This window comes from Felis catus, chromosome A2, assembly GCF_018350175.1.
Source record: "Felis catus isolate Fca126 chromosome A2, F.catus_Fca126_mat1.0, whole genome shotgun sequence".
NCBI classification, from domain to species: Eukaryota; Metazoa; Chordata; class Mammalia; order Carnivora; family Felidae; genus Felis; species Felis catus.
The window spans coordinates 12,198,942-12,226,202 of NC_058369.1; the positions used below are offsets into that span (position 1 = coordinate 12,198,942).

Below are 27,261 nucleotides of genomic sequence, written 5' to 3' on the forward strand. Positions count from 1 at the left end.
CTTCTGCCCTTTGGTGCTGGTGGCTCCAACGGGCAGGATTTGGGTCTTTCTGGGTTCTTGCTGAGAGGATGGCTCTAGGATGCCTGGGTCCTGGCAAGGCAGATCGCTACGGGATGAGTGTGGGATACACATGCTTAGAGTTAGAGACAACTGAGGCCCTGAGATCACGCTAGGGGCTGTGGCTTGAGGGCAGGCAGCTTCTCCTAACAAGTCCTGCCAGCGTGCTAGAATATTCCACTAGGAACCAGGGGCCTCCCCAGGCCTGCCTAGCAACACTTGATGAGCCTCCAGGATCTGCCCATTTTGTAGGCCGGGTCCTTGCCTGACGCCACTCCTTTGCCCGATGGCAGGCCAGGGCGGTCGGGGCACCCAGAGTGAGGTGTTTAATTCAGTCCAAGCAGGTCTGCGTCCAAGCCCCAGGCTAGAGACTAGAGGGCACTTAACATAATTCCAATTTGTCAATCCAGCTGTTTACGTTTACTCTTGCAATTTCAAAACTAATGTGCACGAAGAACCTAAAAGCCAAGGGCCACATTGCACATATGACCTGGGACATCTAGCTGCACATCCAGAAGATGCCTCCAGCCCCGAGTGGCATCTCAGGTGCCCCCATGCAGCACCTGAGCCTGGGACACCTGCCTTCCTCACCCAGCCAGCCTCTGCCACATCACCTGCCAGCTAGAGAGACGCCCACCCGTCCATCTTCAGGCCCAGCTCTCAAAACCATCCTCTCCATGCTGCTGCCCGGGCTACATTTCTAAAGGCCCTGAGGTGTCCCTAAGAGCTCTGGGGCCACGGCCTGCCTCTGCTTCTTTTAGTGTCAAGACCTCACCAAGGACAAGTACCTCAGCCCCAGCTGGCCGGTTTCCTACGTGTGAAGCGGGAATAAAGAGGCAGGGGTCAGATGAGATGGCTGAGGCGTGGTGCCCCTAGGAGCAGTGGGGTCTGGCCCCCCACCCCCGAGGCCACCTTGGCATCCTGCACCACAGTGGGTTCTGCCCTTCTCGGTCACACCGCCTGCCCCAGGCAGTACCAGTAGGACTCAGGTGGACCAAGAAGCGGGGAGGGGGCAGGCCGGCGCATCAGCCCACCTCTCCCAGTGGCCTCAAATCGATTCATAGGCAGACGCAGGGCCCGATGGTGGGCGAGCCCTATGAGCTAGAAGAAGGAGCCCCCCCCAGAGAGCCTTTGCCGAAGCCCCGGGTGTGCCACGCTGGCATGGGTTACGGGACCGGATGGGTCACTCCCCAGAAGGGTAGCGCAGAGTCCGTGCAGCAGGAATTAGGACCTCCCTCTCCCATAGCAAGTGACTTGCCAGAGAGAAGGCCTGGGGGAGCCCCCCCCACATTCTATACTGGCTGCGACTCTACCGCTGGGGGCTCCTCCCCCGTCCACGACAGAGCCCAGATCTTCAAGCTGTCCCTCCGGCACCAAGTGCTGCTGCGGGTGCCATCCCCCCTGACATCAGCTCTCCCACCTCCTCCTCCTCCTCCTGGACCTCTGCGCCACAGGGCTGCAGGGAGCAGGGTGTTCTGGGTGCTCGCCACAGCTCCCTGGCTTGTCCCGCTGGCCTCGAAGAACCGCCCGCCCCCCCAACACGGCCGCCGTGCACGGCCGGCCTACTCCCTGCTCTGAGGGATGAGCCAACGGGTGAGTCAAGGCCTCCCTGGTCCCCAGACTAGGGGGAGGGGAGACAGCTGTCAGGTGAGGCCGGCCCAGCCGCTTGCAAACTCCAGGCTGTCCACCTGAGAACAGTGGGGGGCAGACAAACTCCAGGGGCACCCCAAGCGGGAGGAAGGGTGGGCATGCCCACACCACCCGGAGATGCCCTATTTCTCTTTGCAGCTACCGCCCTGAGCAAGCAGCTCACCTCTCTCCTGGGTCCCTGGGAACCGCTCACGTCACTGGTCGCTCCCCCTCCCAGCTTCCTGCCCCATAGGCCATCCTCATCCAGCAAAACGGCTTTTTAACGGCTTTTTAACATCGCCGATCCCCACGCTGCTGAGATCTCCCAAAGGCTCGCTGGCTGCTGCTCTAGGAATACGCACCAGCCCCGCCCAGCTGAGTCCTTTGTGCCTGCTGTCCCCAGGCCTGGGAAACCCTTCCTCTTGCAGAGCCAGAGGCTGACCCTCCCCACTTCTGGCCGAGATGCCTCCCCGTCTACCGTTCTGCGGCCCCTGTTACCTTCTGTCATTACGTCACGTGTGTATTTTTGCTCTCTCTCAACACAACATAAGCTCCCTGGCGCTAGGGCCCCGCTGTCCGCTGCTGTGTCCTGATGCTATCGTAGGGCCTGATGCTTTACACCCTGGCTGAACGGAGCTTTCTTCCTTACAGGTCCCCCTGTACCCCCAGCCCCACCCCAGGCCTATGCTTCTCCCATTGCGCGGTGACTCCCGAAGGCCCTGCAACCCATGCCAAAGTCTCCCCAACGGCATTGCCTGCCACCCCTCCAGGGCTTGAGTGGCACCTCCTTTCCTGGGAACCCCCCCAACGCGGGGTTTTTTTCTGGCTGGTCCCTCTGCCCAGGATGCATTCCCGACTCAGTTGCTACTGTCCTCTCGGGGGAACTCCTGTGCCCTGTGCTCAACTCTTCCAGCCCAGCCCCGGGGCAGGCCAGACCTACCCCTGGGAGACGGGGGGTAGCACAGCAGCCACCCCTCGACCCTGTCCTCAGCCTTAGTCTCCTACTCCATGAAAAGGGGTTGTTAAGGGCCGAACTGCATCCACCACAAGTTCGTTATATTGTGCCCACCCCCAGCACCTAAGAATGTGACTGTATGTGGAGACGGGGTCTTGGAAGAGGTGATTACACTAAAATGAGGTCCTGTGGGGGGGCCCTTGTCCCATACGGGTGACTTTATAAGGAAAGGGGATTAGGACACACACGTCCACAGAGAGAAGATGATGTGACGTGAAGACACGAGGAGAGGATCACCAGCTACCAGCCAAGGAGAGAGGCCTCAGAAGGAACCAGCCAAGCCTTTCGGCACCTTGACCTTGGACCCCCAGCCCCCAGGGCCGTGGGACGGTGGTACATCTCCGTTAGGCCGCCCAGCCTGTGGTCCTGCTACGGCAGCCCGAACACACTCATGTGGGGGTCGTGAGGGGCCCACCCCGCGTGGCTGCCAGAGTAGAGACCAAGAGGAGGGATCCACCCACGACAGGGCTGCCTGCTTCTGTAAACCAAGCTTTTCAGGTATGCCAGTGCCAACACGCTGTGCTGACTCGATCCCGTGTCCTCTGTGGCTGCTAGGATAACGTGAGGCCTGCGGGGGATGAACACTGACTCTCTGGCCTTTCATGGGAAAAGCACACCCGCCCCTGATGTGGAGCGGGCACGGAGCTCGGACAGCAAGCAGGCGGTAAGCACTCACTTCTTCCTGCCATGCGATCAGGCCCTTCTGGGAGACTGGAGCCCCCCGGGGCCCCCACAAGAAAACCGAGGACCCTGGGCTGCAGCTCTCTGCTCTGATGCAGCCACTCAGAAGCCCTGTGTGCAGCACGGTGGCACCTGCAGCCTCCGGACGAGGGCACCTTCGCCTTGGACCGCTTCACAGGCACCCGCCCATCCCCCCTCCTCAAGCCCTCCTTTCCCAGCGTGGAGCACAAGCCAGGGGCCGCCCCCGAGAGAAGACGCACAGCCCCAGGAGATCCCCCTGTGGAGTGTACCAGGAGGCAGACTCCACCTCGCCTTCCAAAGCCCGTGCGGCAGCAGCAGCAGCCGAGGCCTGAGCGTAGGGGGACACACGTGCTCCTGAGTGAAGCCCGCTCCGGGAGCTCCTGGACACCAGGAAGACGGGCCCTCATCTACACACTGACCCAGTATATGCAAGGACCCCTAAGGCCACAGGCAGGGGTGCCCTGGGGGACAGCATCCTGAGGGTTGGGGACACAGGCTCAGGTTGCATGAGGACGGGATGCTAACCCAGTACGCATGGTCCTCGTGGCATGGCCACTCCCAGCCTCTTTCCCATTGCCACTTCCGCTGTCCTAACCACCCGTACCGTCCGTCCTGCCCAGCCAGTCTCTCTCGCCTCGCCCTTCCCCGGCAGACCCCTCCCTCAGGGCTCACTCCTCCCCTGCGGGGTCTCCAACTGCCTTGTCCCCCTCCCGTGGCACCGATCCTTCCTGGTGTAGCCCCCAGCACACGAGGGTCAGCTCCTCCCAGGTGGGGCTCGGCAACTGCTGGTACAAGCAAATACCGCTCCCTGGCCCTGGTGGGGGTCCCTGTGGGCCCGGGGCTGCCGTACAAGAGCCACAGGACTGTCCTGAGGGACCTGAGGCCCTTTCGGGGAGCCCCGCTGGGGAGCTAGAGAAGAGTTCTGGCTTCCCTCCTCTGCAAGAGAGACCAATATTCACTGGTGCCCTCTTGGGCTGATTTTTTTCAAGTCAAAAACTAAAATGACAATGGACCAAAGAAGAAGATTCTAGTACAGGAAAAAGTACAGAGTTGCTGGGGACGGGCTGGAAATGCCAGGGCGCGGCACAGCCAAGTGGCCAGCTGCTTGACTTCCTGGAGCATTTCTCGCAGGGTCTGGTCCCAAGGGCAGACAGCGGAGTGGGGATAGAGGGGTCAGCCGACCCCAGCCCGGCCCCAAGCGTGAGGAGCACAACGGTCCGAATGTTCAAAGGCAGCGCCTACTCTGTGCTCTTTCCTTCTTTTAAATTGGGAACATCTCCCCACCCTGGTTCGGGTTTGTTGTGGTTTTTAAATTGCTTTTGGGGGTGGTGGTTCAGAATCCAGCCCACTAGGATTTCAAGCTGAGGTTTCTGACAAGCAGAGAGGTGATCGGGGAGATGAAAAGTGTCGTTCACATCAAAACTGCTGGGGCCTGGTCTTGCTCCGTTGCTGAAACCGTTGTTATTTAGAAATCATGACTGCGTTAATATGAAACCAGGGCACATCAACTGCTCTTGATTTCAGAGGGGAAAAAAAAAAAAAAGAAACAAAACGGTTTTTTCTCGGTTGTCTGTTTTTGTGCTCGGGTGCAGAGGCTGAATTACTGGACCCGACACGTGCAAAATCGGTGGCGACTCTGGCTTGGCCTGACACCGTGCTGGCGACCAGAGGCTTTCTGCAAAGAAACGCACACCGTGACTGCCCTCGGTCCAAACTTCCTACTCTGCACCCCCATTTATTTTTAGCAGCTGCACTTTTCAAACATTCTGGGTGTAGTTCCTGCTTTTACATAACCACTTCTGCTAACGCCTTAATCGTTTTTCCGATTTTCTGAGGTGTAGTTTATCTCGAACGTGACAAAGTCATTCTAAGCTGCCTCCGTGCCCCTGAGCCAAGTCACTGCCCGTTTTCTGCCTTTTCCACAACTCCAGGTGCCACAAGGAAGAAAAGATGCTGACTGGAACACGGTGCAGAGGAGGCAACGGCCATCGTTTTTTAGAAAGGGCTGGAAAAGAAACTAACCAGGGTGACTCCCGACACATGCCATTTGGGAGGCGTGGGGTCACCACTCCTAGAGGGCTGCGCGGGGCGCCGCCTGACCCCTTGGCGGAGGGAAGGTGGTGAGCGAGGAGGCACCAAGCGACGACCCCCCGGGGGCTGGGAGCTGCGGGCATGTCGCCCACGGTGACTCTCCAATCCTCAGAGGAGTCCTCATTAACAGAGGACTGCAAGATTGAAGAAAAGGCAAAGTAGGGCTTATTTCAAACCGCAACAGTTTCAACAGCTACCCAAGCGGTGCACCGAAACCGCACACAGGACTGCCTTCGGCAAAAACAATACGAGCCCGATGGTTTACCACAGTGTGTGCTGTTAAAAAAAAAAAAAAAACCAGTGGCCGGCTCCACCCTGGTAGAAATTTCTTTAATTCTCCTATTTAACTTTTCAAGGCCGTGTGTGCCACCCCCCTTGCCCCCCGAACCCTGGGCACCCGGGATCGGGGAAGCGGCCGGGCCCCGGGCAGGCGCCCCTGAGTCTCTGACATCAGGACTGCCCCCTTGTCACACCTTTCCCAACGCGCTTTTCAGGAAACCTCTGCCCGGGAAGGGTCCGCAAGAGCCCAGCCCGCCAATGGGAAAAATGACGGGCTTACAAACACAGAAAACCGGGAATGCTCAAAACTCTTGATGGGAGGTAGATTCCCTTATTTGAAAGTCTTTACTTAGGAGGAGAGGAAGAGGTTTTGGGTGATTGAGGGTCTCGATGAACCTGAAGGGGAAAAATATCAAAAATGCACCGAAGTGTGAGTGCATTTTTCATCCCAACTGGACATTTGCTGGGCTCTATTTGTAAGATTCGAGGCCACAGCTGGAAAATGCAACTACGTTTCTAGAGCTGAGAGATAAATACAAAAACAAGAAAACACAACAACAAAAAAAAAAAAAAAAAGAAAGAAAGAAAAGAAAAGAAAAAAACAAAGGTTTGTGGTCAGGACAGCTGCCCCACCTTAGCTATTACCCTACACAACACAGGACGTTCACACAACTGCCATTTATGCCAACACGGGACACGTCCACACGGCTGCCCCTCACCCTATACAACAGGGGACCCTCGGGCGACTGCCCCTCACCCTCCACGGCACGGGCACCCACCCAATTGCCACGCTTCTGACTGTCACACCACAAGGGAGGACTGTGGCTGGTGAGGGGGCACTCTTGGCTTCTCCCTTCCCGCCCCCCCCACCCCCGCCCTCAGCAAAACAGCTTCACCGGGGGCAGTGGGGAGAAAGAGAGAAAAAAAGCAGCCCGTGCAGAGCACAAGGCTTCAAATTCATAATCCCTCGGGAACCTTTGACTGAAAGAGACGGCTTTTCAACCAACACACTTCAGCGTTTCCCTCCGGCCCCCACCTATCTGGAGGGACGTGGGGGAGGCGAGGGAGGGAAGAAACCCACTTCTCCAACCGCGGCGCTCGGGACCAACTAACGGCTTGCAAGCGAGGAGCCCTGCAGATGCCAGCCGTGCTCGCTCTCACTGATGCACATGTGAGAGAAGGCAAACCCCGCAGATCAAAGCCGTGCCAAGTAGCACAGCCCCGGCAGATAAAATCTGAGGTCCCCACCATCACAGCGTTGAGATTTTCCACTAAAAATATTTACTGAATTTTAAGAAAAATCTGCCTAATGCATTGAGGGGAACAGGATGAGGTTTGGTACTGAATTGTTGAGAAAAGCTGAACAAATATTTACTATTATCCACCAGGCATCTCCACAACTGATATGTTTTTCAGCCTCTACGGTGTCTGGGGTGGTCAAAGGTCATGGAATTGAGCTGGGTGACGACCCCGTGGATGTGGGGTCAACCCGCCATCAGAAGAGAGAGGAGAAAAGGGGGAAGGAAAGTGGCCACACTCTTTGGGTCCTCAAGACACACGTATCACTGAGAGAGAGGATTTTCAAGAAGTTTCAACAAAAGGCTCCCGACAGGGGCTAATTTAGTTCTGTGCCAAAGCAGGGAGAGGAGTTCGCGACTTACAAGTCAACTTACCAATCTGTCAAATTACAGATCAGTCTTTACAACAAAAACAATACAGACTGCAGGTCTCATAGTTCTGCTTTTGCAAAAATCACATTTGTTCTTTGAATTTTGCCTTCGACACACTCTGCTGGAACAGCCCCGTGCACCGACCTGTGCCAACCTCTCCCAGGGGCTCAGGGCGCCTTGGCAGGGGATGGGGAGACGCTCGTGGCTACGCAGCAGCCAGACGGGGGGGAGCCCTGGGTCTGTGCCACAGGGCCGAGGTGGCCCAGCCTCTGTTCGTCCCTACGGAGGAGCTCCAAAGCTGCCAAATCGCTACCTCGGCACGGGCAGAAAGGCGTCGTGCCCACATTTAACAAAATCACAAGTGTCATAGGCGGGTCTGAAAGACGGTTAGAAAGCGTGTGTGCACTGGAGGTGCACAGCCCCCCAGGAGCTCCCTCCTACTGTGGGGGCAGCTTGGAAGGAGTGAGTCCAGTCTTAGCAGAACAGAGGACCCCCCCACTCTTGCTCTCTGTATGGCCAGACTCCCCCCTGCCCCACACGCACATGCTGTTTTTCAGCTGACAAAGGCAAAGGCAAAGGAATGACTCGGTGCTTTGAATCGAGAAATGAGGGGATGTGGGACCGTGGAGAAGTAGGGGCCACACCGGGCACACCTTCCTAGGCTCCTTCACGTCGCTCTAAGTGGAACCAAGGGGTTGGGGGAAGCCTGGCAGCAGGCACATGAAGCCCTCAAGATGGCTGGGAAGGGGGCGGGGGACCAGGGGCGGGGCAGTGGCTCCTATCCATTCACACCCACGGTCGGTGGCAGGATGGGCAGGGGGTCCAGGCTCCCTAAGCCCACACCCCACCCTGAGGCCCCACAGCCCCCCAGGAACTCGGATTCCTCTGCTCCGGGACCCCACGCCACTGAGCTACAGATGACAACTGTGTCACTCAACTCCCACTCAATCTTCCCTCCGGGGTGCAGGAGGGTGGGCGTGTGCTAAGATAGGCAAATGCTTCTATTTTCAAACTCAGCCAACTTTGCAGAGCAGAAATGCACCCCAGAGAACAGTCCATCTCCAGGCATTTCTCAAGGAAGAGGCTGAGAGGAAAAGGGCGTTTCTCTGTCTGCGGGGAGCAGGGTCTGCTGGCGAGCGCGTGCCGCCAGGGCGTCACCCCCAGCCCTGACACAGATGCTCGTCCCCCCCCCCCCCCGCTCCCACCCCAGCTGGCGGGGATGGCGAGCGGGAAAGGAGGGCTCCACCACCAGGCTGGGCGCCCGCGGCTCCGCTGCAGCACCCCGACCCAGGCTGGCCGGCAAGTGCCAGAATTTTCCAGGCTTCTTGAGATGGCGGCGAACCGCTCTTGTCCCATTCTAGAACTTCGCTTGTACCCACCGAATTATCTCTTTGAAATCATCGTGGGAACGGAATTAAAGTAGTTAGGTTCAAGGTTGAGGTGCTAACCGCACGGCTCAACTGGAGAAGCCATTTTAAAAGTGGATCTTGAGCGACAAACAAGAGGTCCGGGACCCACACGGGCGAAGGACGGCCACCCCGGTTTCAGCCTCAGCCTGGCCTGTCAGAGCAGGTGGAGAGCCGAGCGTGCACACGGGCTGGTGCCGTGGAGGAACTCGGGGCTTCCTCCACGAGCCAGTCCCGCGGGCGGCTCACCCGGGACGGGCAGGGTGACCGCCCAGTGAGCGGGCTGGCCTGTGGGTGGGCGGCAGCCAGAACCGGCCAAAGCAAGAAGCCACAGTCACCCTGCGTGGCGTCCACACACAGCTGTGGGAGGGGACTCCCGTTCCAGGGGGGACAGGACTGCTTTTTTGTTTTGTTTTGTTTTTTAATCATTTGACTCAAACAGGACTCAGATTAAATGCGATTTCATTTTCCCTGTGTCGGTTGGCGAACTGAGGGCAGGTGGGAGGGGACCAAAAAAGGCAACCTGGGCATGTGCATGGCTTTATTGTGGAGGTGAAAAGGTCATTAGCAGTAATAAAAGGCTAATTAAATTGCGGAGAGGTTAAAGGTGACTTGGGGGCGCCGCAGGGGCCGGGCAGGGCGCAGGGCTGCACTTGCAGGAAGTGGGGAGGGTGGGGCCGAGGGCAGGATCCCGCTATCTGTCGCTGGGGTGCGGAGGCCCAATCACTGACACCCACACAGCCATTTCCTGCCCTTGAAAAAAAATCTGTTTCTCCCTTTGCAAATCAACAACTTTTACCTAGAAACTCTTCAGCGGTGAGTTCTGACTGATCTCGGTCTCTGATCCGTTGCAGAAAATACACCATTGTTTACCTGGGGGAGGTGTGCGAGCACCAGCTTTAACTGACAGGTTTCAGAGGCTGCGAGCGGGGTCTGTTTTGCATCTGCCTGGAAGAAACCAATTCTCTCTACCAAGAACAGGCACCTGCTGCTTACTGAATACCTTGACAGACCTTTCTAGAAAAGAGCTCTGAGCACAGAGAACTCAGTGTGGACCCTGGAGCTCCAGGTGTCCCAGAGGGTGATTCTCAGTGGCCCGGAGGGCACGCTTTCTGGCTCGGGTCAAAATAGAACTGCATCTTTAGCAGCGAAAGCCGATGGCCAGCCGTGGGCTGCTCCAGTCACATGTACATGACACCAGAACTCTTTCACAGGGAACCTCGGTGAGGCTCCCAGGTGGCCGGTCCCCCACCGTGATCGCAACAGGCTGACACTTAAATACGCGAGTTTACTGCACGTCAAACCTCAGTGGAGCTTTTAAGAACAAACAAAAACAACTCCCACAGAAGGTGAACGCTGCAAGATACGGCATGCGAGAGACGGTACCCAAAAGGCCATGCGTGACTCAGACCCAAACGTGCACCCCGTCCCGCACAAACGACAAGAGCTGAGCTTCGCCAGAGAGGACCCTGGAGCCCTCTTTGAAGTTCAGCTACCCATGCTCTCTTTCAACTGCAAAGGTTTCTGCCAAACTGCAATCTCGTGGGGGAGAGGGTCCCTTGGTAACTCCCGGCGTGCACATGGCTGCCTCGGGCCCAGCTTCTGTCCGCCTCTGGGAAAGGAGCCTGTGGAAGAGGACCTGTGTCCTGGTCCCGGGACCCTGGGGAGGGGATGGGGACACACATCACACACATCACAGCGAGGGTCATCACCGTGCAGGGCACTTTCTCCACACGGCCCCTGCTCGGCCAGAGTCGGTCCCATGTTCAGTCAGGGAAACCGAGGCTTGGTGAGGAGCAGGCACTCGCCCAGAGCCCCTCAAGGAGATGGCACAGCCAGAACGTGACCCTTGGTCCTTGCGCCAATGTCCAGAAACACGGACTGAGCCTGACCTACCATCCTGGATTCTAGTGGCCTCACATATCAGAGCCACCTCCAGGTGCAGAGACCTGGCAGAGTTCTAGACCCTACTACGGACGAGCCGTGCCTTCATGTTGGTTTCTGTGAGTGCAGGCACGAAGCCGTGAGTTTTGGTTTGTGGAAAAAACCGTTCTCGCCAGGCGGTCTGGACCGTCCACTTGGGATGTCCATGGAGCAGGGCTCCCTCACCAGGACCACAGGGCCCTCAGCAGCCGGGGACCCACTTCACCTTGCCCCCAAGGTGGGGCCACAGTGGGGCCTTCCGCAAGCTGGGAAGGCCCTTGAAAGTGACCATGTGGTGTTCCCAGGTGGCAGTGGCCACCTCAGATGCCGTCCGGGTGGCCTTTCCACACGGCAAAAGGCCCGGTCAGTGAGAAGAGCGGAGAAGCACATTCTGTTCCCTCACTTTCAAAAGGTTGGCCTTCGTTTTCTTAAAAAACAAAAACAAAAACAGAAAAACAAAATTTGGACATCTCCCTGGCTGCTGCCTCTTGTAAGCAGCCAAGAAAACACAAGTCGTGCCCTCTGTCCTCATAACAAACACTTTGAGCAGGACTGGCTCCAGACTCGTCCACTGACCTGTCCTGCTAATAACCAGCTAACGCCCCCGACTGCTCCGGGGCTTACGCGGTCTCGCTCTGTGCGGTGTGGACGTGGAGGGGTGGTGTCAGGGTGCACATCCCCCCGCCCCAGATGCAATCATTAAACTGTCAACTGCTCAGTTCAGATGTCATGCGTGGGGTGCATCTACACGGCCGGCAACTTCCGTGTTGTTAGAGGTTAGTACGAAATCGCAGCTGAGCCACCGCTGGAAGTGCTCAAACGACAACGCTCACACGGCGTGTACCTACCACCCAGCAGTGTGTACAGCACAGAGTTTTTCTGATCAGCCACTGCTTCTAGGTAAGAGAATCAGACGAGAGACATTTAGACCTCAACGCAGGTACGTCGCGGCCGTTACAGATCAAACACTGCGCACGCATCGCCCATCTCCAGAGCACTCTGAACCTCATTCCAACTGTTGACAGGGATGGAGAGGCCCAGGGGGGGCAGGTCGCTGGGTCCAGGGCTGGCCCTGCTGCCACTTTGCTGGGTGACAGTGGGTGGCCCACGTGACCTCTCTCACTTCCCTTTCCTCTTCTGAGAAACGACCATCATGGTGCCCGTCCTCTCTTGGAGGTCTTGCTAGGTAAGCTGGCTAGGGAACAGACCCACAAGTGCTCCCTGAGGGTCTATGGACATGAACAGGATATTTGGGGCACCAGCACCTCACCAGCCACGGCAGAGCAAGGGTACGGTGGCCCAAAGCCAAGAGCAAAGCAGCCTGAGACTCCCCAGAATACAGGCCCAAACCTCTCCCAAATGCGGATGGCTTCTCTGCTTTCTAAGTCCGCGGTGCGCTACAAGCAGAAGCCCAAACGGGGCGCGGAGGCTTTGCAGAGGGTGACACGAGGGGGAAGGGGACAGTGAAGAGCAAGTTTAAACGCAGATCCGGCACTGGTTCAAGTAAGGGGAGGAGGCGGAAATAAGAGTTTCCAAGAAACCCTGAGCGTGAAGTTCTGGAGCATCTCCTTGAGGCCCGACACCTCCTGCACTGTCCCGTGTACGAGCCCGTGTGTGCGTGAGAACGTGACGTGTGCGACGCACATGCAGGTGCGTGGGAGCACTGTGTGAGAACACATACAGGCGAGGGTGCACGGGAATGTGTGCATGTGTGCACACGCGTCTGCACGTGTGAGCAGCACGTGAGCATGTGAGCACGCACATAGGCACATAAGCGTGAACCCATGCGTGGGCGGGGGGTATGCAGGCGTGCGCACGCATGCTGTGGCTCCCTTCTTTCAGGTGGAGCACGGAGGCCTGATGACTTTCCATCAGGAGACTGTCAGGGTCCGCGTAGAGCCGCCCTGCAGGCGGGGCTCCCGTCCTCCTGAAAGCAAGCCGTAGCTCGCTCAGGTGATATGACAGGGCAGGCGGCCTCTTAAAAATAACTTCCCCTCCATTCACCTCTGCTAAGAGGAGGACTTGGACAGGTGGACCTTGTGTGGGATGACTGGAGGGCCTGGGACCAATGACCAGCTGCAACTAGAGAGTTCCACGGGCCGCCGAGTGGAGCCCCAGGCGGACTGAAGGGCAGAAGCTAGCTCAGGCAGGACCAAGTTTCGAGGGAGCGTGTGGGTCTCCTATGGCCACCCACTCAGGACAGCGTCGCGGAGACTGCCTGAAGCCAGGGCAGCAAGAAAACAGTAAGCAGGGGTGGAGGAAGGGGCTAGGAAATTGCAGTGAATCCCTCTGCCACTCGAAACAACAGCTTTCTCCTTTCGAGTCCAGCAACCTGGCCTGTCAGCCTGTGGCCATCATATGAGACAGAGTCCCCACACAAGCTCTGAGTCCTTGGCCTCCTCAGGGGGACACCTGGGCCCTCTCCTGAGAGTGGGGCCCCAGGGGCAGGGCCGAGAGAGAGATCAGCAGCACCAGCCACAGCCAGGACGGGCCAGGTCTACGGGAAGCCCCCTGCTTAGAGCTTTTCGGGAGCGACACCGGGCGGGAGCCAAGCAGAAGGGAGCCCAGAGCCACCTGCCTCCTCCTGCATCAAGCACGGCCAAAAGGACCCCACCCCAAACCCTACGCCGAGTCCTCAACCAGCAGGGAGGCACTGTATCGAGGGGGAGGCCTCAGCCAACTTGGAAAACAGCTCGGGTGGGAGGGGAAGCCAGAGGGGCCACCAGATCTTGACCACACACGCCACCACAAGGGCTGAGCCCTGGGCCTTCTGGAGACCACCCCGGAGGCCCACACTGAGCCTGGAGCCCAGGGGCCCCCAGGACAGGGTGAGGGTGGGTGGGGTGGGAGGCGTGCTCCAGGCACACACTGTGCACAGACCCAGGCCTAAGCGGTAGGGAGACCCTCTTGCGCCAAGTGTGGGGCCCCCGACATCTGCTCCACTCTGGTCTGGTGAACAGAGAAGCCCCTGGTCCCCCTACCGCCGCCGGCCTGCGACGGGGGGCGGGCGCTGCGAGAGAAGAAAGCGTACTGACCGCTGGGCGGTTTAGGCCGCGGAGGAGCAGGTTTCTTCGGAGGCAGAGCGGGAGTGTCCTGTTTACTTTTAAAGGGGTCATCTGGGAATCCTGCCCCTCCAAAGGAGGAGGTGAAAGGACCAGAAGTTGGGGGCTGTAAGAGAGGACACGAAAGAGAGGCAAAAATAATCGTTAAAACGGAGGCAACGGATGTCCATTCAGCCAACGCTCACGTACCGAGAGCCTCGGCGAGGCCCCCAACCCTCCGGGGCTCTGCGGCACGGCCCCACGGGGACCCGGGTCTCTCCCAAGACCCCTGCTTTCCTCCACCCTCAACAGCCAGGGTCCTCTGGCCTGTGACGGGCAAGCCAGCGAAGAGAGAGCAGGCGAGAGCCGCCCTGTGCCTTGATGGGCTGATGTCACAAGAGGGGTGTGACCTGCCACACGCACCATCCTACCCACACAGGGACACTGAGTCTTTCCTGACCCCAGGGTCCCCTGGGCCTCCTGCTCATGCTTCAGAGATGGGCCCCGCCCAAGCCCTCGCAGTAGCTGCAGTCCCTTCCGTGTGCCGCCTCTGGGCTGAGCACCGGGTCAGAACGGCAGCGGAGCACCCCCTCGCCCCCAGGTGGCCCGAGGGTGCTGCTGCCCCGCCCACTCCGGCCGGCACCGGCTCAGCTGCCTCTGCCAGGCTCCTCTCACCTCCAGCACGGCCCTTCCACCCCCACCCCCCCACCTCAAATGCAACTCAGAGCCTCCCTCCCAGTGAGACAGATGCACAGGTGGGCTGGGGGGTAGAGGGGACAGGTAGGTGCACAGCAGTCTGCAGCCCCAGTGCCCACAGGTGGCCTCTACAGCGCTCTTCAAGGTACAGGGGGACTTCGGCAGTGCCCCCCCACTGCCCGATTTTTCCACCTCATCCCTGCGGCCGCCCCATCCCCTTGACAATTCCCCGGTCCCTGGAACTCCTTGCGCCCCGCTGCACACAGGGTCTCCAGCTGGGACAAGCTCTACCTCATCCACCCCGATCCCCTCTTGTTCTCAGAGACTGACCGAGCCTCACCGCCGCCCCCAGAGTCCTTTCTGCCAACTGTGCCTGCCTGATATCCTGGTGGGACGCCGCAGGACACACACCACCGTGCGCAGGCACGGGCCCCCGCCCAGGTGGTGGGGTAGCACCCGTGGCGGGCCGTGACGCGTCTCCGTGGGCAGCTCATGCGCAGAGTGCCAGTAAGGTGCCGGGCCACGACAAACCCCCAGCGGCAGACGGACGAGCTGCAGATGGGCCAGCGCAGGTTTTGGGTGACAGGGCCTGAGTCCTCCCTCCTCTGGGATCCAGTCATGGCACACAGCTCCCCCTCCCCTGGGATCTGAGCACAGGGACAATGACGTGCAATCCCCGCCCCAGGCACAGTCACAGACACCAGGCTCCAGTGGGGAAGAGGTGGCCAGCCCACGAGAGGGACATCCTGCTGGGCAATCCTGGTCCCCTCTACCAGCCCTCTGAGGCCTCCAGGGTGGGAGATGTTGGCTCCTTGCTAATCTTCTCATCTTCCCAACAACCGCTTCCGTTTTACACACAGGGAAACTGAGGCACAGAGAGGCGATGCAGCCTACAGCCACAGAGCACCTCAGTGGTGGAGTCAGGGAGTTAGGAAGCCATGTCATCTGCCTCCGGGGCCAGGGCCTTCCACTGCCGGCGGCCTACCCCCTGTGATAGGTCTGGAGCCTTGAACCAGGCCGAGCTCTGTCCTCGGGCCCAGAGAGACACAGGTGGATGCAGCCAAGAGGCAGAACAGGTCGCGGGGTCAGTGGGACAGCAAAAGCCCTGAGGAAGACAGGGGTCAAATGAGGAAGACTCAGTCCCCTGCCAAGACCATGCCGGCCCCCCAGGAAGCTCAGAGCAAGAGGGGCAGACGGGGCTGGCAGGACTGTGGTAGGGCAAGGAGGTTCTTCCCTCCGCAGCCACTGCCCCCCCGTTCTGGGCTCGGTGGACACCTGTCCTTTTAGGAACAGAAGGCAGGGAGTCCTGCAGCTCAAGTTTCTGGAACGTCTGCACAAAGAGTGCAGTGGTCAGGAGGAGGCTGGGAGGCCCTGCCTGGGCTGGAGGCCCGGCCCTGCCACAGCCAACTGCTCGGTGCCTCAGCTTCCTCATCCGTGAAATGGCCATAATGACAGGCCCTCGCTCTAGGACTGCAGCAAAAATGCAACGAAGTCATGTGTAAACAGCTCCAACAGGCACCCCAAAAACACTGGCCCAAGATGGCAAAATGATCATGCCAAGGGTGTGGCCGTGGTCAAATTCTTTTAGATGCCCATAGGAACTTGCGGATGCCCCATCAGCTACTGATGTTTTATTCCTGCCGTTTCCCATTAACCATAGACCCTGCCCCTGGAGGGCGACAGCGTGAGAGTTGAGGCGAAGTGTCAAGGTCTATTTAGAGTCTGTAGTCTGGGAATGGGGGTAAGGGATGGCGGGCAAAGTTGCTGGGAGAGCATGTGGGTTCTGCTCCTGCCCCCGCCATTCACCAAACACAGGCTCATGCGATTTCTGCACAACCTGAGATAGGCAGGCGGGAATCAAAACCAATTTCTTAGCAGGGAGGTGGCATGACCAGCCCAAAGGCCCCCCACGTGGACCCCAGTCTTCGTCCCGACTATTGGGAATGCACCAGCTCTGGAGTGGCAGCTGGAGCCCTCTGGACACACCCCGCTGTGCGTCGGGTACGCGGGGTCCCCGTCCATCCAGCCCACGAGCTGCAGCCTGGACCACGAGCCATAGCGATGGCCCCAGCTGGTGGAGGGCACTTGCAGGCCAGGATGGCCCTCTGTCCCCTCTGTGCTCAAACCCACTGAGCTGGTGAGCTCCCTCCAGTGGGACAGGGCTCCACCCATAAAGGCCCACTGCCACCACGTCCGCGAGCCACAGCACTTCTAACACCACACAGCCCGAGAGCAACATTTCCGAATCCCAATTTTCACAACTCCAGGTTTCCCAAGAAGCCTCCTCTGGGACCCGACCCGTTCCTCCTCAGGCTGCAGCTTCAGGGAAAGTCGCTATTTTTAGAAGGGTTTCAGTGAAGCCGGCAGGGGCTCTCCGGGCTGGCACAGCGTGAAGCGTGCTCAGAAAGAAAAAAAAAAAAGAAAAAGAAGAGAAAAGCCACTATAAAAAGCACCTCTGAGAGGAACATGTTTGGGTTCACGGTTTAAAGAGTTGGTTTAAAGCAAGCTACTCTCACCTTTTAAGAAACGGCCCTAAATAGGAATGCATAGCTTTAAAAACCACTGGAAAAACGACTGGAAAGGGCCTGACGACCAGCCAAGGACGGCACGGATGGCTTTTTTTCATGGGGGGAGGGAGTGAAATAATTATGTTCAGGTCTTGTTCTTACTCTCAGATGCTCAGAATTTGTTCTTAAAGCAAGGGGATGGATTAACACGGGTCTAAAAACATCTCTGCGGGTTGGGGGGTGGGAGGACCTCCCCTGCCAGCAGCAAGCCCAAAGATTCTCCCGAAGGAATGTGCTGGAACCGGCTCTCTGGCGGTCACCTTCCCTCCGCACCGCCACGCAGAGGAGGACACCTCGACTTAGGGTGGAGTCAAGAAAGGGCTCCGTGTGCATCGCCTTGCCACCCCACTCAGAAGGGGAAAAGCTGGCAATGTAAAAAACACACACAAAAAAACAAAACCAAGAAGCCAAAAAAAAAAAAAAAAAAAAAAAAAGCCTTCTCGCCACTTTACTTTCATTTCCTTCAGCATTTTATTTATACACACGATGTTTTTCTTGAAAAACAGAAAGAGAACCGAAGGGGAAAACAGAGTCCTACCAGGTTAGGGCTCGGTGTACAGCTGGACAAGTGGCAGGACACTGGGAGGTGACGGGAGCGTGGAAACAAAACAAAGGAGCACTGGAGACAAATTTTCCACGGCCCCGTCCAGCTCCGTCCAGCCAGTGCCTCCAACAGGAAGGGGCCACCAGCTCTGGAGTCACAAGTGCACGTGTGTGTGCGGCCTGATCAAGGGACACGAGGACAAGGAGAGGGAAGCCCAGAGCCCATCCAGACTGGCCGCCCTGCGCAGCCCCCGCCAGCCCATGCAGCCTCGATGAGGACACCTCTCAAAAGGGCACCTCTTGTGCCCTTGTCCTTGTCTCAGCTCTGGCCACTGGCGGCTCACTCCCTCTGTCTTTGGGACCAGCCTCCCAAAGGGAGAGGGCTCGCTCCGACAGCTGGAGAATGCAATGCAGGCCCCTTCGTTTGGGGACTGCTGCCACCGTGTGGCACAAGTTTTCTGCTTTCAAGAGGTGATTTTCCTGCCTACTAAGCAGGGACGAGAAAGCGAAGGATGCACAGCTCCACTCCAGGAGCAGGGAGGGCCGTGTGTAACAGCCGCCAAGTGATAGGCAAACGTCCGAGCAAATCTCCTGTCCTGGGGCCTTCTGGCCAATCCCAGACAGCATCCTGACCGTCCGAGTCCCAGCGTTCCCACACGAGGGACAGAGGCTTGCTCCCCGCAGGCACTGCAACGAGAGGCAGCTACACCAGCACCTCCAAGCTCCCTCCTGTGACAGCCGATGGCTAAGCAGACACCCTCTCTCTGGCCAGAAACTGGGTTTGCTACCTTGACGATGTACGCTCAATGTGCTTCTCTGAAAACCCGAACGGAGTCTCAAAGGTTTCTCAGAAGCCGTGTGCCACAATCACACACTGGCTCACCACAAGCGCTCAGTGCCCAGACGAGTGTGTGTCCCTCAGGCTGAGTGCACGTGGAGCCAGCAGGCCCCCTGGGCTGGCTCGGCGGGGACGGGCGGGGGAGGGGTGGGGGGCTGCCCAGCAGGGGTGGGCAGCGTGCAGGAAGCAAGTGACTCCTTGCTGCGGATGCTCGGCTCCCACGTGCTCCGAGATGCCCTCCCCAGCTCCCTCTCCACCATCTGGCTTGTGAGCCTTCCCCACTAGGAGGTAAGACCAGGGACGGGGACGGGCTCCCGCTTGTGGCCACCACTCGCCCCCACACACACCACGGCGATGGCACCTGGGCTGGAGCCGGTGGATACTGAAGACTGCAGGAATGAGTGAAGAAGCATGGCTCTGGGGCCGCGGGCTGTGAGGCCCTCACCTGCCTGCAGAGACTATCAGCAAGCAGCAGAGCACAAGTGGGTCCTCGGGACGGGGCCCTGAGGCCCACATGGGGCACACCTAATGCCGCTTTCCCAAATTCTTATCAGAGAAGTACGTACTCATACTTAAAACCAAGGGACACTAAAGGTTATAACGAAGATCTGCAGATCCTCGGACCATTGCCTTTCCCACTCACCATGGCCGACGTTTTTGACTTCTTGGCGGTTTCTTCTGAGATTTACCTCTATAATCGTGGGCATCTACTGTTATTTCTTGATCTGTCCATTTTGGACACGATCTACTGACTTTTTGCTACATTAAAGATTTAGCATTCTCAGGGCAACGCTCAGTTGGTGAGTGGCTCAGTGGGTTAAGCACCCGACTCTTGATTTCGGCTCAGGTCACGATCTCATGGTTCATGAGACGGACCCCCACGCTGGGCTCTGCACTAAGCATAGAGCCTGCTTGGGATTCTCTCTCTCTCTCTCTCTCTCTCTCTCTCTCTCTCTCTCTCTCCCTCTCTCCCTCTCTCCCTCTCTCCCTGTCCCTCCTCCGCTCATGTTTGTGCATTCTCTCTCAAAATAAATAAATAAATGATAGAGCTTCCTAGCCACAACTCCCAGCCCCTCGCACAACAGGACCCCGACACCACCAGGGGCTATATTCGCCTGACCGTGGCACGTAACTACTGCCCAGCCCGACAAGTGCAGGAGTGTCATCTGTCTTGAACCTGTGTATTTGTTCACAAAACCCAGCCCTCACTTTCCAAACCCTTCTCGGGTTCTCACAGGCAGCTCCCACTTACATAACCGGCCCACGTTCTCTGGATCCCTCCCACCTGCCAGCCTGCAGCCCACAGTTCCAGTCTCAGCTGCACGCACACCAGGCCTGGCACCCGTGACCCTCCTGAGTCCCCTGTGCCTAATGCCTTCTCTTCTCTGGGTCTGTGCAGCCACAACTTTATTGCCTGAGATCTGGCAGCTAACAGACACCAGTAGGACTGGGGGGAGCCCGCGACACGTAGGCCTCGTGGAGGGATTCAGGGCTCTGGCAGTTTCACTCAGAGGAAGGGAAATGGAGCCAATCACAACCACAGGCATTTTCTAGACCCTGCCTGCCGGCTCACGGCCTCACATGAGGATGCGTTTCAGAGTCTGACAGGTGCCGAGGAAATACATACGTGGTATTAATAATTATGCCTGGCTGCTCACGACAAGACCACGACAAGAGGCACAAAGACACTGGCAGAGGCACACGTGCTCCGTGGGTGGGGCTTTACCTTGGACATCTGGCTGAAGTCGGCAAAGCCCTCAGCACTATTGAAGGACCCACTTCCAAAGGGGTCTAAGGTTCCAAAGGGACCTGCAAAGTGGCACCAACAGACGCAGAGTTACAGGGCGCTCAGGGAACACACCTCCTGGGGTCAGGGTCAGGTGCTGCCTCTCCATATTCCACGGCCCCCAGCGCGGGACACCTGAGGAGGTGGCCAGGGCCGTGCACCCGGACGCAGGCCCTCCACAAGGCCTCCCTGGCCCCACCTGCGCTGGCTCATGGTTGGTCTAGCTCGGCCGGAAGTCTCTTGCTGTGACGGCCGCCTAGGGGACAGCCACAGGGACTCTGCCCCATCTGTACTTCTAGCCAGCACTGCTCACGGTCAGCAGAGGAGTGACAGGTGTGGAACCACAGCCCGGTCAGGGAGGGGGGTGCAGTTCTGCAGTGACCCACCACCAACGCCGTGTATGTGGGGAGCCTGTCCGTGCAGTTTGCCAAGCTTTCTCCTTTGGAGGGGCAATTTGCCTGGATAACCCCCACACCCGCCTATGGTAATGAACTCTTTCACCATCAAGCACGAGCTGCTAGGCAAGGCAGTAGGACCAAGCAGGGACTGTTCCCCAGAACCAGGGGGAGTCCACAAATGCTCCCCTCCCTCAATGCAGAAGCCAGTACCCTCGGTCAAACTTTGGATTCTTTTAGGAAAAAGATCCGAAGGTACAAACCAGAGATCCGTAAGGAGCAATGAGCAAAGAGCAACCAGTCACAGTGGTGTTATTACCGACTTCACCCCTACTGCCGACCTCCCTTTCCACAAAGATGAGCAGTGGCGGGGGCGGGGGGAGGTATAGCTGGCTTTGGCTCAAGTGCTTCCGGCGAGGATCTGGGCGCCCCTGGCTAATGACGTAAACTCTGAGGACACACAGCTTTGGAAATAAAACCATCACCGGGTGGGCTCCCTCCACTGGCAGCGGGGAGGGTCAGAAGGAAAATAAGCCATCGGTCTCACCTGATCCTTTTGAGGAGACACTGGAGGATGAAAAAGGTTCACTGGATTCAAAGGGGTCGAGCTGAGTGAAAGGAGAGAGGAAGAGTGAAAAGCAGGTCACTCATTCACCCGGCCATTCGTTCAACCACACGCTGTCCTGACATCTGGCGCTGGCCACGAGGAGGATCAACTGATTTGTACCAAACCCTGGTGGAGTAAAATCCCCACAGACCAAACCCTCCTGCAGATAACGCCTCTAAACTCTGGACAAGATACAAAACACGGGTAAATACAAGCAACCGCCCGAAAGCTCAGGAAGTGAACCAAAGCAGGAAGACTCTGGACGAGAATTCAAGGTGGGCAGGAACGAACAGAACCAGGTTGAATCTTCTGTCTGGACAGCTGTGATCTGAGGGCTTTGCGAAGCTAAGACCCCAACAGAAAACTCGCCATCCGGACTCTCTGGAGGAACAGAGCAGTATCCAGTCACCACGAAAGAGCACTCATGATACACAGGATACGTTTCTAAAGAACCAGAAAAATGTGGCCAGTTCTCAAGGGAAAAGACAATCAATAGAACCAATCCCAAGACGCCCCAGACGCTGGAATTCTTAGATGAGGACGACTTTAAAGCAGTAACAACTGTGCTCAGTGAAGTAAAGGAAAATACTCTTCAGAGGAATGGGTAGATCTTAGCAGAAAAACAGCAACCACACAAAGAAACAAATGGAAACTCTAAAACTGAAAAATGTACACTATCTAGAATAAAACTTCACTAGGTCAGCTACACAACAGATAGAGAAAAAAGTAAGTGAGACAGAAGACAGATCTGAAGAAATTATCCAATCTACAAGAAAAAAAGAGAGAGAAAGAAGAATGAGAAAACAGAGCCTCAGGGACTTGTGGTGACGTCAGCAAAAGCTCTAACATATAAGTAACTGTAATCTCACAAAGATAGAAGAGAACAGGGGAGACAAAGAAAATGTTTAAGTAACAGCCAAAACCTTGCAAAGTCCAGTAAAAGATATTTAGAGATTTATGAACCTCAGCAAACCCGAAACAACATAAATACAAAGAAAACCACATACATATGCTTCACAAACTACTGAAAGGCAGAGAGAGACAGAGAGACAGAGAGACAGAGAGGGAGAAAGCAGCCAGAGAAGAACAGGATGGTACATTTGGGAGAACAAGTGCCTGAGACTGACGGCTTCTCCTCAAGGACAAGGAAGGCCAGAAAGCAGTGGAACAATATCCTCAAAGTGCTGAAAGGGGCAAAAACTATTAGCTCAGGCAGCGATACCCTTCAAGAATGACAACAAAGCAGACCTGTATTAGAAGAGGTGCCAGACCAAGTTCTTCAGGCTTAAGGATAAGGATAATGGGAGGAAACGTCAGATCCGGAGGAAGGAATAAAGAGCAAATGGCAAATATATGGGCAAAAATAAACAGACCACTGTTTTCCTCTTTAAAATTTCTTTTACATACATACAGTGGATTAAGGCAAAACTTAAACGACTGTCTTCCAGGCTTTATGACATATTTAGACATATTATATTCGTAGGACACCTGTAACATAAGAGGAGACACTGCTGGCTAGGGAGGAGGTGGATAAACGGATCTATCCTTTAGACAGGATCGTTATCCCCCCAAGAAAATTTGGCTGCAAGTTTTCTACGTTTTACATAAAGTGATGTAACGTTCACTCCAAGGAGCCTATGAAAAGTTAAGGGTGTATATGGTAATCCCTAAAGCAACCTCTAAAAAATAATAGAAATAGATATAGATAAAATAGGCCAAAAGATACTAGAAAATGGAATTCTAGAAAATATTCAAATAGTCTAAAAGAAGGCAGAGGGGTGTCCAGGTGGTTCAGTCAGTTGAGTGTCTGACTCTTGATTTCACCTCAGGTCATGGTCCCAGGGTCGTGGGATCGAGCCCCACATCAGGCTGTGAGCTGAGCATGGAGCCTGCTTAAGAGTCTCTCTCTCCCTCTGCCCCTCTCCCCTAGTGCGTTCTCTCTCTCTCAAATAAATAAATAAATAAATAAATAAATAAATAAATAAATAAATAAATAGAAGAAGGCAGAAAGGGAATAGAGTGACAAAACAAAGGGGATAAAGAACAAGCAAATAATAAAATAGACTCAAATCTAACCACAACAATAACTGAATTAAATGTTAATGGTCTAAATACTCCATTTCGAAGGCAGAGATTTCCAGACTGGATTGACCAGCAGCCCCAACTACATGCTCGCTCTAAAAGACCCTTCATATATAGAAACCCATTTACTGAAAGTAAATGGATGAAAAAAGGTATAGCGTACAAAGAGTAAGCATAAGGAGGATGAGGCAACTATTTTAATAGATAGAACAGATCTCAAGACAAAGGTGTTACCAGAGGAAGAAAGAAAGCTTTTATAATGATAAAAGGGTCACTGCATCACGGTGATACAACCAGCAGAAATGTGTAGGCACCAGACAGAGCTTCAAAATACATGAAGCAAAACTTGACCGAATTAACGGGGCTATAGACAATTCCACAATCACAGATTTTTAACATTCCTCTCTTGGCAATTGGGAAAGCTATAAAACAAACAAACAAACAAACAAACAAACAAACAGAAAACAGTAAAGACACAAATGATCTGAACAGTACTATCAACCACACTGATGTAATTCGCATTTATAGAACCTGACAACCATAGATAAACATTCTTCTCAATTATACAGTATGGACACCAATGCAAACCATAAAATGAATATAAATAAATTTAAAAGGACCGCAAAAAATACAAAACATGTTCCCTAGGAGCATATTTAATTAGAAATCAATACTATAAGACACGTAAAAGAAAAAAAAACCCAAGTATCTGGAAACAAAACAGTATTTTAAATAACGCATGGTTCAACAGAGATATCGCAAGGGAAACTAGAACATACCACAAACAAAAGGCAGTAAAGACAGAACGTATCAAAATGCGTGGAAGGTGGCTAAGCAGTGCTCAGGGCAAAATGTGTAGTTTGAAAACATTTATATTAGAAAAAACGGTCTAAGATCAGTGACCTGAGGTTGAATCTTCAGATGTTAGAAATGGAAGAGCAAAGCACTAACCCAAAAGAGGAGGAAGGAAATAATAAAAAGCAGAAATCAGTGAAATAGAAACAAACAGGAGGGGAAATTAACATAACCAAAAGTTGGTTGATGGACAAGCTCAACAAAATTGATCCACAGAGAGTGAGAACACACATCACACACAGCTCAATACCAAGAATGAAAGGGGGTCCCCGCGACAGGTCTCACAGACGGAAACGTTACAAACCAATCCTGGCCTTCAAGAAACTCTGGGTCTAGAGGGACAGACAGGGCACGTGTAGGGCTTTGGAAGAGATATAGCCCAGAACATGAAAGGAGGCTATAAGCCGCCCTCCCCTAGACATGAGAATTCTCTGTTCAATCAGTCACTGTTTTGCTTTTCAAATCCTAGCTGACAGCCATTTAATGCAGTGTGTTGGGCCTAACACTGCAGAACACACGGTCCGCTAGATGCTGGGGGTGGAGAGGGGCACGTGAGTGCCTCACACACTAAGTGCTGCCAGGAAGATGGCAGGGTGGTCATGTGGAACGTGTGATGCTTTGTTTTGTTTCATTTTTGTTGGGAGATGGGGTCGCAGTGGGGGCAGGCGACAGAACAGAGAAGCCAGCCAGTGGGCCTGAGCTGAAGTGACAGGGGCACAGGAAGGAACAGAGAAAAGAGAGCTATTCGGGGCCCAACCCATCCTGACGCGGGCTCAGTGCACCTCTGAACGTGACCCCTGCTTCATGGGACAAGCCTCACAGGGACTAGTCACCTCACCTTCCAGGAGTAGGACATGCCCGCGGCCCAGCTCCCGGAGAACCGTGTGGCGCTCACGGCCTACGCGCACACGTGTCAGGCTTCGCAAGCTCAGTCCGCATGTTGGAGCCCCGGACTCGGCCCGGGGGTGGGCGGGGGATAAGGAAGGGCCACTTTCGTGTGCGCCAAGGGCACACACGGGCAGCACCTAGGCCTCCCAGGTGACACTCACCTTTGAGGGTAAGGAAGGGTTTTTCGTGAACGGGTCTGAGGTAAATGGGTCATTCTTTGTCTGTTTCTTAAAGAAGTCGTCAGGTGCAGAGCCACGGAACGGGTCGCTTTCTTTGAAAGGATCCCCTCCAAATGGATCTAGAAGGTGTTTTGGAAAGTGAAGAAAAACATGCTCCATGAATAAACAACATTGCGCTTAGTGAAAGAACCCAAACATGAAAGAGTGCGTACCTGACTGATGCCCTTTATATGAAATTCTAGAAAAGGTAAAAACCATAATGACAGAAAGCAGATCAGTGATTGCTAGGGACCCGGGGATGGGGGGTAGGAGGCAGAACAGAACCTTCTGGGATGATGGAAATGTTCTCACCTAACTCAAAACTCATTTATCAAAACTCATCTAATTATACACTTAAAATTGGTGAATTTTGCTGTGTATAAATTACACCTCTCGACAAAGCTGACTTTAATAATGAAAACACAGGTAAATCCAGAGATAGACAGCAGATTGGTGGTTGCCTGGGGCTGGGGGAGGAGGGCGTGACTGCTCATGGGGATAAGGTTTCCTTTTAGGGGATGGAAACATTCTAGAACTACACACAGGTGGTGGTTGTACATTAAGAATGTACCGAATGCCACTGAATTGTCACTTTAAAAATGTTGAGTTTTGTGTTCTACAAATTTCACCTCACCAAAAAAAAAAAAAAAAAAAAGAAGGAAAGAAGTAGATAAATAAGGGTGAGGACCAGTCCATGAAAAACCAAAAAGCCTCTTCCACAAAGGCTTTTACCTGCTGAAGCGGTCTGTTGTTCTGCGAAGGGGTCATTCTGGAACGGGTCACCTAGATTGGAGGAGAGAGGAATGTTTAGCTCTACTGTAGAAATGACCCTGGCATATCCAAGGAGGAGCAGCGACTGGCCGAGGCGGCTGTTCCCAGCTGGGGGGTTCAGGACGAAATGAGGCACCACTGGCTGCTCGACACGGGGCCGCAGCGGGGGGAAATGCGGAACGAGCCAGAATTCACTGCTCGCTCTCTCTCTGCCATGGTACGCTCTTGTACCTCATTCTCCCTCTCACCTCCCCCAGCCAGGACAACACAGGGCCCGACCCACGGCCAGCCCCAGTGTGAGGACGAGCTCCACACATCTGAGCTTCCAGAGCCGCCCGGTGTCGCTTTGGTCCTGTGGTGCTTCGATTCCACACGTGATGCCGGAAAGGCACTCCCCTCTGCCCTCTCCACGCCTCGCCCTCTCTGTACATTTGCTCAGGGACATACAGGTAGCCTTCCTGGAAATGCTACCTTGCTCTGAAGGACCAAAGCGAGAACATGTATCTCTAGAAGCCTTCTTAGTTATTCTGGACTCATGTGGGGCTCTGGGCAAATGTGTCACATCGAGACCTTAGATTTATGTGGGGACTTGTCGCTCACTGGGGAGTCTCACGATCACGACTACCTCTGGTTATCTTATCCATCCCACCAGGGCAGCGAGGGAGAACTTACCACCCCGACAGGAGGATGGGAAGCAAAGCGAGCAGAGGTCGAGGGCGGAGCCAGCTGCCCGTGAACATGGGCACCTCGCTGCAAGCTGGGAGCTCAGCTCTTCCCACCCAACTCTAACACCTCAGCTCCGCAGTGGACCAGGCCGAGGTGCAACACTCTGGTGACCCACGGGGCTCAAAGAACTCCCTTCCCCCTCCATTCCAGAAGGTGCTACTGGCCAACCACTCTGGTCACTGGACAACTCTAACAGGCACAAAGTAAACAGCCCTTCAATGACTAAGTGGGCACCGAGAGAGATACCTTTGAAGGGATCAGCTCCTTTAAATGGGTCGGATTTGAAGGGGTCTTCGGTCTGGAAAGGATCCGGATGCAATTCTTGGGCATTGTTGCTAAATAACAAGGCTTTATTTTTGAAAGGATCGTCCTATAATTTTGTGAAGAGACAGGACAGGAACTTTATTATTTCAAATTTAAAGAAAAGTACAGAATTCCATACCCAACTTGCAAGTTTCTCCTTTAAGCAGTGGGAC

At 55.3% G+C, this 27,261-nt stretch overlaps 1 protein-coding gene across 16 annotated transcripts in view; it reads right to left on the bottom strand.

Annotated features, from left to right (window-relative positions):
• The window catches only part of EPS15L1 (epidermal growth factor receptor pathway substrate 15 like 1), a 98,409-nt gene that overhangs the window by 6,275 nt on the left and 64,873 nt on the right, over positions 1–27,261 (bottom strand). For 7 of the 16 annotated variants that reach the window (XM_045047713.1, XM_023246774.2, XM_023246779.2 and 4 more), the window contains 7 exons: positions 27,032–27,155; positions 26,021–26,071; positions 25,232–25,368; positions 21,186–21,246; positions 20,184–20,266; positions 13,808–13,940; positions 11,621–11,668 (listed from right to left, as the gene is read on the bottom strand). In XM_045047713.1, coding sequence (XP_044903648.1) covers positions 11,621–11,668; positions 13,808–13,940; positions 20,184–20,266; positions 21,186–21,246; positions 25,232–25,368; positions 26,021–26,071; positions 27,032–27,155 — 637 coding nt within the window. Of the gene's footprint in view, positions 1–11,620; positions 11,669–13,805; positions 13,941–20,084; positions 20,267–21,185; positions 21,247–25,231; positions 25,369–26,020; positions 26,072–27,031; positions 27,156–27,261 lie in introns of those variants that run through there. The other 9 variants (XM_023246782.2, XM_023246815.2, XM_045047694.1 and 6 more) reach the window with 6 other exon arrangements.